This window comes from Balaenoptera musculus, chromosome 1 (genome assembly GCF_009873245.2).
Source record: "Balaenoptera musculus isolate JJ_BM4_2016_0621 chromosome 1, mBalMus1.pri.v3, whole genome shotgun sequence".
Classification (NCBI taxonomy): Eukaryota; Metazoa; Chordata; class Mammalia; order Artiodactyla; family Balaenopteridae; genus Balaenoptera; species Balaenoptera musculus.
The window spans coordinates 5,159,592-5,178,911 of record NC_045785.1 but is presented as its reverse complement, the minus strand read 5'-3'; the positions used below and the strand labels follow the sequence as shown (position 1 = coordinate 5,178,911).

The following is a 19,320-nucleotide window of genomic DNA, read 5'->3' as shown; positions in this document are numbered from 1 at the left end:
TCTGAAGAAGAACGGGGTGAAATAAGACATCCACAGACCAAAGCCACACGATCATTTACGGAAAGCAAAAAATCTGTATTCTGTTTAAAAGCACAGAGTGGCAACACGCAGACTCACTTGACCCTTTGTGAGCTTCTGCCACTCAGCTGTTTCATCAGCCCACTTACTTACCCCTTATCTATTCATTGTTGTTTCCCAAACCCAATTTGGGCACCATGCATGCTTGTGGCTGGCTATTTTAAATATTTCCCATCAGCTGCAAGCAAGATACCTATTTATCTTACGGCTGCAAGCAGAGCTGAAATGATCTGACATCACCACGAGGCAGACAGTTATTTCATGCCCTGTTAATTCCTAATGCGGTAACTACAATATCATTCCTACTTTTAAAAGAGGTGCCTTTTTTTTCCTTCTTAATACGTGGCCTAAGTGTCCAAATAAAGAATATCACTTCTAATGAGGCCATGTCCAAAAACATAACCTTGCCTGCCACTTCCACATTCAAGACGGGGCTTTGAGCTTTCAGGCACTTAGTTGAGAAGTCAAAGCAGCTTTTCATTCTTTCAGGCAGCACAAACAGGTCAGCAAAACCAAACTCTCTCTTCACTGCTGAAAATTCTGGTCAGAGGCAATGGCTGGCATTTCTGCTGGGCAGATGGTCCAGGCCAGGGGGTACCTGTCCGCCTCGGAACGGGCTCAGTGGGGAAGGATGCCTTTGTCCATGCTACCCACAGTCAAGACAACAGCTTCTGTGCAATGTCCACACATTGGTTCCAAAGGCAGGACGTCATGGCAAGGCACGCCTTGTCATCAGAGCAGACAGCCTCGTCCCCAGGCGGGGGAGTATCTGGTCTGCAAAGGGCTGAGAGAGATGCTAACACGTCACAGTTCTGGGCCCCTGTTGCTGTAAATCATGTTAGTTATTTTTCAGCAGCCTCTGTCTCTGCCCATCGCTCGTTTCCATCCCTACCCCCTCACTGTCCAGCCCTCACCAGCACCTGGTTCCCTGCGTTTATGTCGTTTCTTAAGACCAAGTCGGCCTTAGGCGCCCCTGCTATGTGTTTGGTCCAGAGCCTTGTAATTCTTCCATCCCAGCGCTCATGACCCTGCGTTAAAGTTGCGTGCTTGATTTTTTTTGTCCCCATGAGAAGGGGAGAGCTCTTGTTGACATCAATGCATCCTCGGTACCTCTCCCAGTGCTGATGGGTAGAAAGCATTCAACAGCTGGCTGATGAACGAAGGGTATGTGCTGGACTTGACCCAAAACCCCGCCAGAATGCCCAGGGCAAGTGTTCACACCGTAGAGCCAGGCGGATCTTGGCTCACGTCCCAGCTCTGCATTGATTCGTGGCGGGATGTGGGGCAAGAGAAGCCCTCGCGAGGTGCCATCTCTTCATCTATGAAACAGGTGTAGTAATATGTACCTGGTGTGGATGTTTTGAGAAGGGTCGAGTGAGATGGTGTACTTGGAGTACAGGACACTCGTAAGCCTGTGGCCAGGGGTGGCTCCTGTTATGAGAACCCAGCAGTGAAAGTGCTGGGAAGTCGACAGCCTGGATTCTGAGACACCCGGCGCTTTCAGGAGAGAGGGGCGAGGACAGGGCAGAAGACAGCCCGGCAAGCTTCCGGGGCCAGCGAAAAGCACCATGAACTTGAAAAGTACTCTTCCAGCTTGGCCCGAAGAACAACATCTCCTTGGGCTGACTTCACCCAGCTCATCCCACCCATGGCGTGGCGATCCTGGAGACACGGGGGCACCAGGTGTGTCTCTCTGCATTCAGGAAATGCACCCCCCCCACCAGAGGTCCTCTCCCCGCACACCCCAGGCGCCAGGTAAGTAGGCATCAATCTACCTGGAGAGCAGGACCCGCTTCAGGCCTGCTGAGATTTCATGTCATGAAATGTTGACATCACAGCCACCTTCTTTTTCCTCCCTGCCAACCCCTGTCATCCCAGGAAACCTTATTGAGCTGGCTTCTCCTTGGCTTACAGACAAGACAACTAATCACGGACCTAAGAGCTCGTCAGCTTCAAACGCGGCTGCCCCCATCCTGGGCCTGGATGAGAAAATCAATGTGCCTCTGAGTTGCCATGTGTACCAAGGGCCTCAGCCTCTGAGAACAAAAGAAGCCAGACCTCTGAGCAGTTCCACGAACAGGGCTGGAAGCTTTCCTGGTCTGAGGGAAGGCTTACAGCAAGTGATATGTTAAATGGTAGATCCAAATACCTATCATGCCCTCGAACTGAGGAAACCAGCTGGAGTGGTAGAAAATCACAACTCCAAGACCCTGGGCAGGACTGTCTGCCTCACCCAGCGGTAGGGGTAGCTGGCTGGCGCCGTACCTGGCATGATATATGTACTAAGTCAATGGGAACCACCTGACTGAATCCACTGAAGAAGGAAGCAGAGTCCAAACTGGGAAGCCCCCCTCCTCCTGTGAGATGCAAAACCCATGTATATATGCACTGCAAGTTCCCGGGTGGGAAGGACCACCTGCCTACTGTCCCCTGCATGACAACTGGGCTTCCCAGCCACTGGTCCAGATCAGAGCAAATGCAGGAGAAACGTCGGTGAGATGTGGGGCTGCTCTTGCCAGATAAATCTTCCTTTGGGGCTGTTTAAAAATCATGCCCATGGCAGACAATCCACAGCAAAGGACATCCATGAACATGAGAATGAGCTCATCCCCACGAATAACTAAGAAAAACCCAAGTTCAAATTCAACGGGGTATCATCTTTCACCCATCAGCGCGCGAGAGGGTGCAGAAGAAATGGTCATTCTCAGCGCTGCTGGGCAGGTAGTTAGCACAGCCACTTGGGAGCCATTTGACAGCATCCAGTTAAACTGAAAATACTCAGACCCTACACCCAGCGATGCCAGGTCTGGGTTGCACACGTGCACAAGCAGACGTGGATGAGAACGTTGACTGAAGTATCGTAACGTTGGAAAACTGGAAAGAATCCAAAAGTGCACCGACCAAGGAGTGATTCAAGTGCTTATACACTTGAATACTATAGAGCAGTTCCAAGGGAAGAGGGGATCTCAGAATCCAAAGGCTAGGTGAGAAAGGTAAGCTAGGAAACACTACGTTACACACACAATCCTTCCCAACTTTAAGAGCTTAACTTATGGCCCGTCTCACCCAGGAAGCTTCTCTGATCATCCCAGCCCACTCTGAACTCCCAGGACACTTCTCTTAAACGCTCAGCCTTCTGTACTCCTCAGTACTGTTCATGACTTGTAGGTATGGACATGGCTACCTCCTCGATTTCAATGCGAGTCCCTGGGGCAGAGAACACGGCTCCTATTTTCTCAGTAGACACCACAGGGCCCTGCACAGAGTAGGCGCCACAGTCAACGTCTGCTGATCGACTCAATGGGACAGCTCCCCAAGCCCAATGGGAGCGGCCACCACACCTCACACCCACCTGGGGCCTCACTCTCCAAGAACCTGAAAACACACCCCTTGTGTTGCTGCTAAAGCTCCTCCAAGCCCGCCTCCCGTTCCTACTGCCCCGCTGTCGCTCACGCCCAGAAAGTCATGGAAACCCTGCACTGTCTTGTCCATCCCCTTCCTCGGTGGTCTGAGGGTCCAGGCCGCCCACACACACATGTCTACATGTTAGACTGCAAGTGAGGAAGCCACGAGTAACTCCGAACATAAATATGGCCTAAGAATAACCACAAATCATTCTGATTCCGTCCAGTGACGATTCTAATTTGTAACAGGAGGGAAGAAAAGGAACACTGTGGCTTTTTTTTTTCCCCCCCCTGGGCTTTGGCTGCTGCTGAGGAAGAATCCCACCCTGCTGTTACTTACAACCAGAAGTTCCTGATTTACATAGTACGGAGATGAAATATACCAGAGGCCCACAGGCACGGGGGCTGATGGCCGAGGTTTGGGTGTGAATTCCCGCAGCACGAGTGGCCCCTCGCTTGCCCCTCCCCCACTGCTCACTTTCTATCTATCCCTCCGTCTAGGAGGACACAAGCAAAGCCCCACCTCCCTCGGTTTCGGTAACAATGGCTAATCTGTTTGCACAATGACCGGTCTCAGTGCTGGAGCTGGGTCTGGAGAAGCACGTTCCGGTAATCTGCATTTGAATGTTTCGTGCAGTTGCTTCTATCACGCTGTGCAAACACTGAGCCCAGGAGAACACAGGGAACTGGGATGGATTTCTCCTATCCCGCCTTTTTCTTTGTTCATCATCATAAAGCATTGTTATTAGGTGTTTAAAAAAAAAAACGCAAAAGCATAAAACACAAGTTATCTCTCTCTCTGGAGCACTATAATAAAAGCCATTGGATGCTATTTTTAACAGCCGTAAAAGCACACGATTAATATAGAAGAAGTCATAGTGATAAAGTGCGTCACAAAGGACGTCAGCGTGGAGGGTGAGCTGTTGAACTCGAGTGGGTCCTGGAGATCAATCCCGACACACTGGAGGACCCAACACACCAGCGGACTCTGGGAGCCCCCTCTCCGACCACTGTGAATTCCCAGGTGGCTCACAGCCAGCTTCCCAGCTCCTGGCCCAAGACAGCAGCTGCCATACTCCCGGGGAAGATCCTTTACAAGGATCAGCAAGGAAAGCAGAGAAGTGGGTGCGCACTAACTCGCTGGCCAAGAATGCACCACGATTCACATCCTCTCTCTCCCGCTGTGACACATGGCTCAGGCCCTCAAACAATGGAAAAGAGGAACCGGGGGACATCTCCATGGCTCCTCCAGAGTGAGAGCACGTGGGGTCAGGACGATACCACGGAAACCAGACTGCACCCTGTCCTCCCGCAAACTGAAGTTTGCACAACATCCCAAGATGCTTGCTACCGCGCCCACCTCTGTCCCAGCCCTGCGACACACCTTGTTATCCTTAATACCTGTGAGCTCCCTGAGGTTGCAACACCCAGAGGGAAACGGAAGGGTTTGTCAATAGAGAGAGGGAAGCCAGGCTCTGGTTGGGGATCACCACTCCCATGGGATCCGCTCAACAGAGACGTCCCTGGCCGCCTCAAGAGGGAGATGCCTTACACAGCTCCCTCTTTCCTCCCAAACTCTCAAGGCACCGGAGGCTCCTTGTGATTCTGCAAGAATCTTGCTGATCCCAATCTGTACACCAATGACTCTCAAGAAACAGGAGCGTCTTAGTTACATCTGGTTTCAGGGAAAACTTAAATGGCGACTATAGGGTAAAAAGTTAGGAAAAAAGAAAGACAACAAACAGGGTCTTGACAAACAAAATACTGTTGACAAGAAGTGCCTGGCATCAAATGACTCGAAAGCAATTCCATCCTATTGCAGCCCGGAAATGACATTTGTAGAAAAAGAGAGCCTTGTCTGCGCTTTACCTCTACTCCCTGGACCTTCAGTTTCATGTGGTCCTCTCTGGTCGTTTTCCCATCTTTCCTCTTTTTCCAGCAATACCCATCTTTCCTGTATTTCACTTTCTTCCTGTTGTAGAGGATCATTGAGCCATTCTGCGGTCTGGAAACAACAAATGGTTAAGTTACCAAGAGAACCGAGCAGAAGAAAAATTTATGAAGAAAGATATCGTAGACCAGTAAAAGTCTCTACAGAAGAGCAATATTCCACATTTGCTGGAACATAATTTTTCACCTTTTATTGCAGCTCCCTGGATTAACCATGTTTTATGGCCAGGCAAAATTTGCTTGTGGATTTGGTACCTAATGAATTAAATGTGTCAATGATAGGCTTAAAAAACATCCCCTTAGTAATAACCACTATCTAATCAGGATATATGGTGTGGGAGCCTGAGCTCTGCCCTGAAAAGTAGGAAAAACAGAAAGAAAGCAAAAAGAGCCGGGAGTGTTACGGCAGCCTGCAATATATTATCTCTTCTAGAAAGATTTTCTGCACATCTTTTAATCCATCACCCAACATTAGTAAATAAATAAGTTTAACGCAGACACTAGATGACTATGTTAAGAACAGACCAATGGAAAAACTAGTCGCCGAGGCCAGACGCTCCTGATTCATTGCCTGCATTTAGATTCCTGCTGGATGTGGAAGAGCCCTACAGCCCTTCTTCCCAAGCAAGCTAAGTACCTGATTCTTTCCCATTTGGGCTTCAGTTGTGAAAGGGCTCAGCACTGCCAGGGAAATTTGTCTATTCGGTCCACAACCACCATATCTTAGAAAAATAGTTACCCACTTGCTAAATGCTAAGAGTGGGATGGCCGTTCTCCGTGCCGTTTAAAAAGAACAAAGAGTGTTCCCTTTTCTCCACACCCTCTCCAGCATTTATTGTTTCCAGATTTTTGGATGATGGCCACTCTTGCACTGTTGGTGGGAATGTAAATTGATACAGCCACTATGGAGAACAGTATGGAGGTTCCTTAAAAAACTAAAAATAGAACTACCATACGACCCAGCAATCCCACTACTGGGCATATACCCTGAGAAAACCAGAATTCAAAAAGAGTCATGTACCAAAATGTTCATTGCAGCTCTATTTACAATAGCCAGGACATGGAAGCAACCTAAGTGTCCATCATCGGATGAATGGATAAAGAAGATGTGGCACATATATACAATGGAATATTACTCAGCCATAAAAAGAAACGAAATTGAGTTATTTGTAGTGAGGTGGATGGAGTTAGAGTCTGTCATACAGAGTGAAGTAAGTCAGAAAGAGAAAAACAAATACCATACGCTAACACATATATATGGAATCTAAGGAAAAAAAAAAAAAAGGTCATGAAGAACCTAGGGGCAAGACAGGAATAAAGACACAGACCTACTAGAGAATGGACTTGAGGATACGGGGAGGGGGAAGGGTAAGCTGTGACAAAGTGAGAGAGTGGCATGGACACATATACACTACCAAACATAAAATAGATAGCTAGTGGGAAGCAGCCGCATAGCACAGGGAGATCAGCTCTGTGCTTTGTGACCACCTAGAGGGGTGGGATAGGGAGGGTGGGAGGGAGGGAGATGCAAGAGGGAGGGGATATGGGAACATATGTATATGTATAACTGATTCACTTTGTTATAAAGCTGAAACTAACACACAACTGTAAAGCAATTATACTCCAATAAAGACGTTAAAAAAAAAAAAAAAGAACAAAGAGAATCTTGAGTTTCCGTAGAAGACCCCAAGCGTCAACCACAAAGAGCAGAGGACGCTTACGCTCATCCGTAAAGCTGTAGCGGTGACAAATTTTGGTTTGGAGACACCAAGGAGACAAAGAACCAAACTCCCCTGGCAGCTGAGGGCAGGTGCTATGGTAAACCTTCCAGAATAAAGCTCCAGCAGCTGGGGGCAGGTCCATCCTTTAAGGAAGATGCCCCTGAAAGCTACAAGACATGGCGCACCAGCCCTAGCCAGCTCTGTGTCACTCTCCACCTGAAGGCTCAACACAGAAAAAGGAAAGGGAAGTGATCTGTGCACCCAGGGGACCACACAGGCCTTCCAGCTCCTTCCTAGCCGGGGTGAGAGAGCTCCTGACACAAACAAGGCAAAGGAAGTGGTTTCTTCTTTTTCTTTTTTTAATCAATATAATTTTTATTGAAGTATAGTTGATTTACAAGGTTGTATTAATTTCTGCTGTACAGCAAAATGATTCAATTATACATATATATACATTCTTCTTTTTAAATATTCTTTTCCATTATGGTTTATCATAGGATATTGAATAGAGTTCTCTGTGCTGTACAGTAGGACCTTGTTGTTTATCCATTCTATATAAAACAGCTTATATCTGCTAACCGCAAACTCCCACTCCATCTCTCCCCCAACCCCCCGCCCCCTTGGCAACCACCAGTCTGTTCTCTATGTCCGTGATTCTGTTTCTGTTTCATAGATAGGTTCCTTCTGATGCAAGTCGGCTCCGGTTTCTCTGCTGCGGCAGAGGTGAGAAAGCAAGCAGCCAGTCTTCCCCGGGGCTGGGGCAAGAGCCTCCATCCCTTTCTTTTCTTTTCCTTTGAACTATGGGCCACTTCACAGTTGGGCACAGAACGTTGGCTATTGATGTCTTACTATTCCACTGTCTGTAGGGGAAAAGAAAATATCACTCCAGGGTGACAGCAGCTAATTGTAGTTCCCACCCAGCCGGGCTGTGTCATTCAGCGGCCAGGTGATGACTAAACAGCAATTCCATTGGAAATTACTGACTTTCAGCAGCGACTCCCAACACTTCATTGTTTGCCAATCACCGTGCAGTTGGTTTGTGTCAGTGTTGGTTTCCTCCCCAAGTCTGCGCCAACTAAAACAATCGGGAAGCAGCTCCATGCGCTGTCACAACCTGTCACCTGACGGTATCTGTCTCGCACTTACGAGTCTGCACTGAAAACCCTACAGTTCTCTTTCATTTCTGAATGGCAGGTGGGCTGGAATACGGGCCCCACCGTGCCGGCACCTTTCCGCTTCAGCCCTGCTCTAGGTACAGGCACCCAATCTTCAGAGTGCTTAAGCCACTGTCCAAGGAATAAGCAAAGGAAGACATCTGATCAAATAGACAGGCTCTGCTTGTCTCGTCCCCTCCAAACAGGAAAGAAGACACCCACGAGAGTGTTGCAGGGGCTCCCTCGGTCCCAGAATACTCATCTGCTAAAGAAGACAGGACATTAATCCAGTCCAGCTTCTCGTGAGCTAAGACAGGAAGTGTGATTTGCTCCATCCTCTTGCCCTGTCTAAACATGGTCAGCGAGCCTCCGCACTGCCTTCAGGCCAACTCTCCACAGATCACAAACGGTATCGCCCAGAGAGAAGGGATGCCCCCAGACACCATCACATCCACAGTCAATAACAATGGCACCCACCCGAGGAAACCCATCTTCCTCTGGTGACCTGCCCTTTGCGTTCCGGGAGCGTGAGGGGCCCTGTCATCCAACACTTTCAGTAGGACATAATCCCACAGGGAAACAGAGTGTCCAACTTAAATGGCCTTAATAAATGGAATCATCATTTTAACTTGCAATAATGAGCAACCTAATAGTGTTTAATCTGCCACTCGGATTTTATTAGAACTTGCTCTGCTCTGCGTGATTGGGGAAGGTCCCTCCCCGCACAGTTCACGGGTCCTGAGAATGGCAAAGGGAAAGCCAGACAGGCTGCATGCAGAGGGGCCCACGTGCCCCACGATGCAAAGGAAGTGAGGCTGTGCCACCTCCCAGAGCACAGTTATGAGCAAGTCGGAGCTGGTGGGAGGGATCCGAGGAAGGCAGGGGGCCAGAGCGCTGCCCTGAGGAGAAGGAGAGGTGGGCTAGACCCTGCGAGAGGGGGTCCGTCAGGGGAGAGCTTTGATGAGTTTCATGACAGCACGAAAGGGAGCACCCATCTGAGAAGAGCGAAGAAGCAGGAATGGTGTTGAGGACAGAAGGTGATGGCAACTGCAAGGAGGAGGCACGAAAGTCCTGCCACACGACAATGTCACCAGCTCCCAGTTACTTCCAGCGCTGGGGGGAGCGCGCCACGTGTGGTCTATGTCTGCTTCTATGTCTACATCTACATCTATAACTATATCTACATGTCTACATCTACGCCTACGTCTACATCTATATCTACAACTACATCTGTATCCAGTCTATATCTATATCTGTATCCCCATCTATATCAATGTCTACACCTGTGTCTACATCTACATTTATGTCAACATCTCTATGTCTCTATCTACATCTATGTCTATATCTACATCTACATCTATGTCTACATCTACTTCTGTATCCATGTCTATATCTACACCTGTATCTCCAATGTCTATATCTATTTCTACACCTGTGTCTATGTCTACATCTACATCTATGTCAACATCTCTATCTATGTCTACATCTACATCTATGTCTATATCTACATCTACATCTATGTCTACATCTACATCTGTATCTTCATCTCCAGCTATGTGTACATCTATATCTGTCTATACCTGTGTCTCTATCTACATTTATATCTATGTCCGTACCTACACCAATATCTATGTCTACACCTATGTCTGTATCTGTATCTATATCTCTATCTACATCTACATCTATGTCTCTATATCTCATCTATATCTCCATCTATGTCTACATCTATGTCTCTATCCACATCTGTATCTACACCCACATCTATGTCTACACCTATGTCTGTATCTGTATCTATATCTACATCTACATCTATATCTGTATCTACATCTATTTCTATATCTATGTCTGTGTCTATAACCTACATTTTTTCATCCTCACAGCAACCCTAAGAGGTAGGTATCATTACCATCCCCAACATAAAGATGAGGAAATCAAGCCTTTCTAGCCAGAAAGTGACGGAGCAGGATTCACTTGGAGTCACTATGACTCTCCAGAGCTTCCTCCAAGGCATAGACTGTGGGGCCAGTCCCGGTTTGAATCCCAGTTCTGCTCTACTGGCTGGGTGAACCCTGATGCCCTGAAAGCACCCCTCACCCAATGGACGGGGATTTGGTGGGTGGCTTCCCAGCTTCCTCACTTCCTGTCCGGGTTGGGATAACACAGAAGCCATCCAGACCTCCTCGCCCCATGGTTAGGATAACTCTGGGTACTCTGTACGGTCTCCCAGAGCACAAGCTCCACTCACCCACTGTGGTGACTTGCTGGGAAAAAAATACCCTTTCTTTGTATGCCTCCCCTTCCTCTCTCACGTTCATACTCCCCCTCTGTTGTTTCCTGGGACAACCTCTCAAATAAACTGCCTGTACTGAAATCCTCATCTCAGGACCTCCTTCTGAGAGAAGCCGAACTAAGGCTGACAGTGTAAGAGGGTCTCGGGAAAACAATCCAAGTCCTCCATTGCAGCAGGGAGAGGAATGTCAAGAGAAAAAAAGGTGAACAACCAGGAGGTTCATTCTAACCAGGGAGGTTTCTAGGCAAGAAACCTTTTAATCTAAGAAACTAATAGTTAGCAAAGCCAGTAACACTCGGTGCAATATGGTAAAAAGATCATGGGACCAATGGAAAAACTGCTGCAAATTATAAAAGTAAACAAGCAGGTATAAAATTAAGATACATAATCAATAAAATATATATGCTTATATAATAGCTTATGTGTGTGTGTCATATAGACACACCCACATGTGCACACACACACAAATAAAACAGACAGAAGGAATGACAGAAGACTCCATTTACTAGAGAAAAAGAAAATGAAATACCTAGGCATAAATATAATAAGAAATTCCCAAAACCTAAGGAGAAAAGCTAAAATTATCTAAAAGACACAAAAGTAGGTTTCAATAAATGAAGAAGGTTAGAAAAAGTTAGGATCATAAAAATGTCAATCTTCCCAAAGTTAATTTATCAATGTAACACAATGGCAACAAGAATCCCAGTGGAGTATTTTTTCTGTGTCTAGAAAAATTTATTATAAAATTTATTGGGAGGGGAAAAAAACACCAAGGACGGGCAGAAAAATTCCAATAAAGAGCACCAAGGTTTAGAGGCTAGCCCTACCAGCTATTAACACATTCTGTAAAGCCTCTATATTTTAAAAAGTATGGAATTGTCATACAAATAGACAGCCAACAGAACAGAATAGAAAATCCAGAACTATCCCCACTTACATACACAAATTTAGTATACAATGAAGGAGGTATCTCAAGTCAGTGAGAGGAGACTGACTTATTAATAAGTGATGTTGGCATGTGGAAAAAAAGATAAAACTGAATCAATCCTTCACATCTTACAAGCAGCATAAATTCCAAGTGGACCAGAGATTTAAATGCAATAAATAAAATCATACATTACTCTAGAAGAAAATACAGGTGAATTTCTCTTACCTGAAAGTGGAGAAAACTTTCCTAAACATGATCAAAAATCTAGCAACAATGTGTGAAAGATAGGTACATCTGATCACATAAAAATAAAACCGCCAGACTATTTTCCAAAGTGGTTGCATGATTTTACGTTCCCGCTAGAAATATACGAGTATTCCCAAGTCTCCACACCCTCCCCAGTAGTTGGCATTGTCTGTCTTTTGGATTATAGCCATCCTAGTAGGTGTGTGGTAGGGTTTTAATTTGCATTTCCCTAATGACTAATGATGTTGAGCATCTTTTCATGTCCTTATTAGCAATTCATGTAATTTCTTGGGTAAAATGTCTATTTGAATCTTTTGCCCATTTTTAATTTAGTTGTTTGTCGTCTTCTTTTTGAGTTGTAAGAGTTATTTACATAAAATCTGGTTACAAGCCCTTCATCAGATATGTGATTTGCAAGTATTTTCTCCCAATCTATGACTCTTTTTTTTTTTAACTTTGGGTTTATTTATTTTATTTATTTATTTATTTATGGCTGTGTTGGGTCTTCGTTTCTGTGTGAGGGCTTTCTCCAGTTGCGGCAAGCGGGGGCCACTCCTCATCGCGGTGCGCGGGCCTCCCATTATCGCGGCCTCTCTCGCTGCGGAGCACAGGCTCCAGATGCGCAGGCTCAGCAATTGTGGCTCACGGGCCCAGTCGCTCTGCGGCATGTGGGATCCTCCCAGACCAGGGCTCGAACCCACGTCCCCTGCATTGGCAGGCAGACCCCCAACCACCGCGCCACAAGGGAAGCCAGACTCTTCTTTTTTTTTTTTTTTTTTTTTTTTAAATTGCTTCTTTTAAGGAGCGAAGGGTTTCAATTTTGGTAGAGTCCAATTTATCAATTTTTTTCTTTGATGAATCATGCTTTTAGTGTCATATCTAAGAACTTTTTGCCTAACCCAAGTTTGCAAAAATCTTCCCTTGTATTTTCTTCTAAGAGTTTCATAATTTTAGCTCTTACCTTTACGTCTATGATGCATTCGAGTTCATTTTTGTGTATGGTGTGAGGTAAGGGCCTAAGTTGATTTTGGCACATGGATATCAAATCGTCCCAGTGCCATTTGTTTTTGTTTTTGTTTAAAAAAAAAAAAGGGGTATCCTCTTCCCCACTGAATTGCTTTTGTACCTTTGTTGAACATAAATTGACCATAAACATAAGGCTTTATTTCTGGACTTCATATTCTATTCTATTTTCTATTTTTATGTCAATACAATACTGTCTTGATTGTTGCAGCTTTATAGTAAGCTTTGAAGTCGGGGCTATAAGTCCTCCAACTTTGTTCTTATTTTCAAAATTGTTTTAGCTATTCTAGGTCCTTTGTATTTCTGTATACATTTTAAGATTTTTTTTTTATGGACAAAATGAAAAAAAATCTCAAAATGTATACAGAAATACAAAGGACCTAGAATAGCTAAAACAATTTTAAAAAATAAGAACAAAGTTGGAGGACTTATAGAAAAAATATTTGCAAATTATATGACCAATAAAGGGGTTAATATCCAACATTATAAACAGCTCATACAACTCAACATCAAAAAACAAAAAACCCAATTTAAAAATGGACAGAAGAACTGAACAGACATTTTTCCAAAGAATAAATGCAGATGGCCAACAGGCACATGAAAAGATGCTCAATGTCACTAATCATCAGGGAAATGCAAATCAAAACCACAATGAGATATCACCTCACACTTGTCAGAATGGTCATCATCAAAAAGAACACAAATACAAATGGTGGAGAGGATGTGGAGAAAAGGAAACCCTTGTACACTGTTGGTGGGAATGTAAATTGATGCAGCCACTGTGGAAAACAGTATGGAGATTTATCAAAAAACTAAAAATAGAACTACCATATGACCCAGCAATTCCACTCCTGGGTTTATATCTGAAAAAAACAAAAACACTAATTCAGAAAGATACATGCACCCCAATGTTCATAGCAGCATTATTTACAATACCCAAGATATGGAAGCAACCTAAGTGTCCGTCACAGATGAACAGATAAAGAAGATGTTAATATCTATATACAATGGAATACCAGCCACAAGAAAGAATGAAATTTTGCCATTTGCAGCAACATGCATGGACTTGGATGGCATTATACTAAGTGAAATAAGTCAGACAGAGAAAGACAAATACTGTATGATGTCACTTATATGTGGAATCTAAAAAATACAACAAACTATTGAATATAACAAAAAAGAAGCAGACTCACAGATATAGAGAACAACTCAGTGCCTACCAGTGGGAAGAGGGAAGGGGTGAGGGGCAATATAGGAGTAAGGGGTTAGAGGTACAACTATTAGGTATAAAACAAGCTACAAGGATATAGTGTACAACACGGGGAATACGGCAAATATTTTACAATAATTAAAAATGGAGTATAGCCTTTAAAAATTGTGAATCACTATATTGTACACCTGTAATTTATATAATATCATACAACAACTATACTTCAATTTAAAAAAAAAAAAGATTCATTTGACAATTTCTGCAACAACAATAACAACAACACAAAAGCCCACTGGGATTTTGATAGGGGTTGCATTGAATCTTGAAATCAGTTTGGAAATAATTGCCATCTTAACAATATTGAATCTTCCAATTGCTTCCAATCACAAAACATAGAATATCTCTCCACTTATGTAAATCTTTAATTTCTCTCAATAAGACTTTGTAGTACAGGTTTTACACTTTGTACATTAAATTTATCTAAGTACTTTATTCTTTGTGATGCTATTGTGAATGGAATTGCTTTCCTAATTTCATTTTTGGATTGTTCATTTCCACTGAAATAGAAATACAATTGATCTTTGTATATTGATCTTGTATACTATGACCTTGCTAAACTTATTTATTAGTTCTGATAACTTTTTTGCAGATTCTTTCAGATCTTCTACCTATATAATCAAGTCACTTGTGAATAAATGTTGTTTTACTTCTTCCTTTCTATTCTAGATGCCTTTCATTTCTTTTTCTTGCCTAACTGCACTGGTTAGAACCTCCAGTACAAGGCTGAATAGAAGTGGGAAGAGGAAACACCCTTGTCTTGTTCTTCATCTTAGAGGGAAAACATTGTTTCACCATTAAGTATAACGTGAACCATATCAAAGACTTAAAAATCATGTGAAAAGGACCCAGGAACCAACTTGAAGAGGCTCCCACTAACCAAAGATGGGACGATTTGAACATCAATAAGAATAGTAACAATGGATTAAAACACATTAAATATGTTTAAACCCATAAGTTCATAAATGATCTTAAAGAACACAAAAAATTAATTGATTATTGTTGGAGGATGGTAGCTATGCAATACATTATTTTGAAAACTAAAAAAAGAAAGAGAAGGAAGGAAAGGAAGGAAGGAAGGAAGGGAGAAAGAATCAGGCATTTATGCTACCTTCCCTGTACAAACTGTTCCTCTAAGTAGAAAACAGCAGAAGAGAGGACTTTCCCTAAAAGTATTCCAGACAATAAATGAAGTGAGAGAATTAAAATATCACCATTTTGCAACCTCTAATGAATTAATGGATTATCAACAGTGACTGACATCAAAAAAGAGAGACAACCAGATAGTATGTGTCCCTGATGGAAGAATATTTTGCTGTAAGCAGAAAAAAACAAAAAACAAAAGGAACTTGAAATTGTTCAGGCCTCTTAATCTAACTACAACTTTATAAGATCTACAGAGGGCAGATAAACACAGTAAAAAGGACATGGGGATATAGACAGCAAAATCCAGGCTGTAGGAAACTCTATAGGACAAACAACCTGGATTCTTCAACAAATTCAATGACAAAGAGAGTAGAGTGGGAAAAGTAGGAATATACAGATTAAAAGAGACAATGAGATACATCAACCAGTCGCAATGTGTAAATCTTACTTGAATACTGAGCCAAACAAACTGTGAAAAAAAAAGAAAGGCATTTGTGAAACAATTGGAATTTCGAACAGTGATTGGATACTTAATGATGTTTAGAATTATTATGAATTTTTAGAGTGATAATTATAGTGCAGAAGTATTTTTGAAAGGTGATCATATGTAGAGAGAGAGATATAGATATATGTGTATATATGTATTAGAGATATATACTGAAACATTCACTGATGAAACTATACAGTCTAAGGGTATGCTTCAAAATAATGTGTGTGGTGGGGTCTGTGTGTGGATGAGACAGGACTGGCTATCTACTGTCTATCATAGTTGAAAGTGGATGATATGTATACCGAGTTCATTAGACTAGTTATTATACTAGTCATACTAGTCTTTCTACATTTGTGGATATTTGAAATCTTCCATAATAAGAAGTTTTTAAAAAGAAGATGCTGATGGGATTTGGAGTGAGCCCTAGGTAAACCTTAAATCTTGGCTCAGCTCCTTATGAGCTGTGTGACCTTGAACAAATTACCTGATCTCTCTGTTGCAGTAGACATAATGTACGCAAGGTGCCCAGCATGCTGCCGGTCACAGAATACATGTTCTTCATGACTAATGATGATAATAAACCCGGCCCCCTTTTGCAGGGTTCCCTGCGGGAACCAATGATGGGACTTAGGAACTAATGAAATGGGGCATTGTGGGGTGCTTCTGGAAAACCCACCACGGGAGAGCCCCCCCAAAACACTTGGGGCGCACACATATGCATCCACCACTTTAGGGCGAAATATAGTTTTCAAACTGGGTCGATAGACAACGATTCATAACTGAAAGTCAGAGGAGCGATGTGTCCTTGACAGGTTTTGTGCAGGGATATTAAATAGGAATTTATGGCACAACTAGGGGGTGCATCCAAGGCTAGGGTAATCCTATAAAAGAAACGGTCTGGATACTCTTTCCAGTGTCTGAGTCTAACTTTAGAAATCAGGGTACCCCAAACAGCTCAGGTTCACGGTCCTTCCTCTGAGAAGCTCCACCTTCCCTGTCACTAACTGACCATTTCCAGGACCTTGACAACCACCTTAAAATTCCATGCAGACAGTTGAGACCCTACCCACTCCAGCAATCCCTGGACTTCCTCAGGTGCCAGTCTGTTGTTGGTCCATCCCTCCGGCCTAGAGGCAGTGGATTTTGTGCAGTAAGTTCTATTCTGGTTGACCAGCTCCTGCTCCATTGAATTCACACAATCTGTTCCTTGCAGCTTTCCCTGGAGAACAGATGATGTCCTCGTTTCTAGTAGGACCCTGAACAAAGTCTGGGTGGCTTCTAAGCAGTGAACATCTCCAAAGAACTTCCCTTTTCCAGCTGGAACCCAAGCCCTGGGCAGACTCCTTCCTTTTCCTTGACTTTGGTCGCATCCCTCCCACCACAAGGCACGTGGCAGGGTCCGGCTACAGGGAAATGCTGTCCCTGCAGTTCTAAGGGCCTCCAAGACCTGACCCCAAATATAAAACAGGCTCCTGTGACAAGCACAAACCGCACTGTCCTGGAGCCATGGATACCGGCCCTGAGGCAGCACTAAATCTCCATTCCAGCGGGCAGTTAGGAAATGAGAAATGCCACCCTAATTACGGCTCACATATTTATGTACCCACACCTTTCTTTCTGATCTTTCCAACGTGGAACGACCTGATTTAAATGCACCATTACAAGTACACAGCCTGGTCCAAAATGTCAATAATAAGCATGGCAACAATTACTATGACAACAAGCAGAGGCTCTATTTATCAAGCATTTATTGTGTGTCAGACACAGAGGAAAGCCCTTTACACCCATTTCTCATCTTAATCCCACAGCAACTTTAGTGGGTGGGTATTGTTCTCCTCATTTTACAGGTGAGAAGGTCTGAGGCACAGAGAAGGGAATTAACTTTCCCAAGGTCACACAGCTCATAAGGGCAGAACCAGCGAGCTACCCACTGCACCCCTTCCTAGCATCTTGCTATAAATTCCCGGCACATCCCAGCTACCTTCTCTCCTTCTCTAGAAGCAACAACCCAGGGCACTTTTAGAGCCCACAGGAACTGTTCAATACTTCATACAAAGGAAGGATCGTTTGAGCCTGATTTAAATTGTTCCTATAGTTCTTCCTTTTGTTGCAAGGGGAAGAAAGAAATCTGGAAAAGGCATGTCTCCCCTGCTTATCTCCCTCACACACAAACCCATCGAGAGTGGTAACTGATGGCTAGAGCACAGCAAGGTTGATAGGACGCCAAACGGAACCCCACGATGCCAAGGCGACAGCCCGAATCTCGTGGGAAGGGGCTGGTTTATTAGCTTTCAACCTGGCCTTTTCTTCTGACTTGTTTATAGGGTCTTCACGATTTGGGGGACAAGGAGCATGGAAACAAGTGGGGAGCAGCCTGTGTTCTCCCCTCCCCCACCCCAGTCTGGCCACTCCGGGCTATTTATGGAATGATCGGGAAGAAAGGGCTGTCAGGCCTGGCCCGGGCCGCAATCTGCCAGATATGAAAACCAATTGCTTTTCATAATAAATTCCAGCTGGAGCCATAGAAATAATAAGGATGAGGAGAAGGTAACACCAATTTGCTTTATTTGATTAGCTCCGTCTTAGGCGGTCCAACCCCGGCTTCTTTTCATCAGAATAAGGGCAAATTGAAAATCGTAAAAGAGGCTTTCTTATCAGGGAACAAATGACTGGGGAGATTCATATGCCTAAGAGCCCCCCCGTGAGCCACGCGGCGTGGGCGCTGCGCCTGCCGGAGCTGGTTTAGATAAGCTGATCCCAGAAGGAGCTCCCGGGAGCCGGGCCTGAGGACCTCTCGGCACCCGCTGTCACTTTCCTAAATAAAGGCTGAGATGACCCCAGCCTACCCACAGCCTGTGCGGATGTGGTCGGCCTCATGCAGGCCTCACCATCGCCCCTGAGGAGGCCCGTGGCCCACGGCCCCGCGAGGGGACCCCCAGGCGGGCAGCCCCCAGACCCTCGTCTCCACGGCCAGCAGTCTCCGTGGAGGGCTGAAAGCAGGATGGGGGCAGCTCAAGCTTCCAGAACTCAGAGGCAGAGCCAGTGTGTCTTTCCCAAGGAAGGTTACACGCAGGCTGCCTCGTTTCAGTGGTGGCTGGAGGTCACAGGAAAGAAAAGGCTGTCCAGACATGGGGATGGTCATGACCAGGAATCACTCCAGGGTAAATCCTCAGGGACTCATTAGCGGCTCCATTCCTAGAGCTCCCAGGGCGCTCGGCTTAAAACTCTATTATGACATTCGGTGATTTATTCAACTAATATTTATTGAGCAGCTATTACGGGCCAGGTGTTCACGTAAGGCCGCTCTAGGTGCTGACGGGAACAGAGGGGACCAAAGCCCTGCCTTTGTAAAGCTCAGGGGGGAAGAGCCTGGGGGCGGAGGGGGGGCAGGGAGCACTGGGGGTTGCAGGAGCCCACCTCTGGGGTCGGGGTGGGGGGACAGGAGACACCAGTGAGTACGTCCTATGACAGCTGGCAGTGACGCGCAGCCGGGGAGACCTCTTCCAGGACGGAGCATCTGAACAGAAGCCTAGATGAAAGCAAGGCCACCCCCAGGGAGGCTCCCCAGGAAAGAGCTTTCTGGTCTAGACAGCAGCTAGGTCGGGGCCTGAGCAATAGGGCTG

At 45.0% G+C, this 19,320-nt stretch overlaps 1 protein-coding gene across 4 annotated transcripts in view; it reads right to left on the bottom strand.

Annotated features, from left to right (window-relative positions):
• The window catches only part of CAMTA1 (calmodulin binding transcription activator 1), an 875,067-nt gene that overhangs the window by 438,446 nt on the left and 417,301 nt on the right, over positions 1 to 19,320 (bottom strand). For all 4 annotated transcript variants that reach the window (XM_036854334.1, XM_036854351.1, XM_036854359.1 and 1 more), the window contains one exon: positions 5,352 to 5,487. In XM_036854334.1, the coding sequence (XP_036710229.1) occupies positions 5,352 to 5,487 (136 nt within the window). The remainder of the gene's footprint in view (positions 1 to 5,351; positions 5,488 to 19,320) is intronic.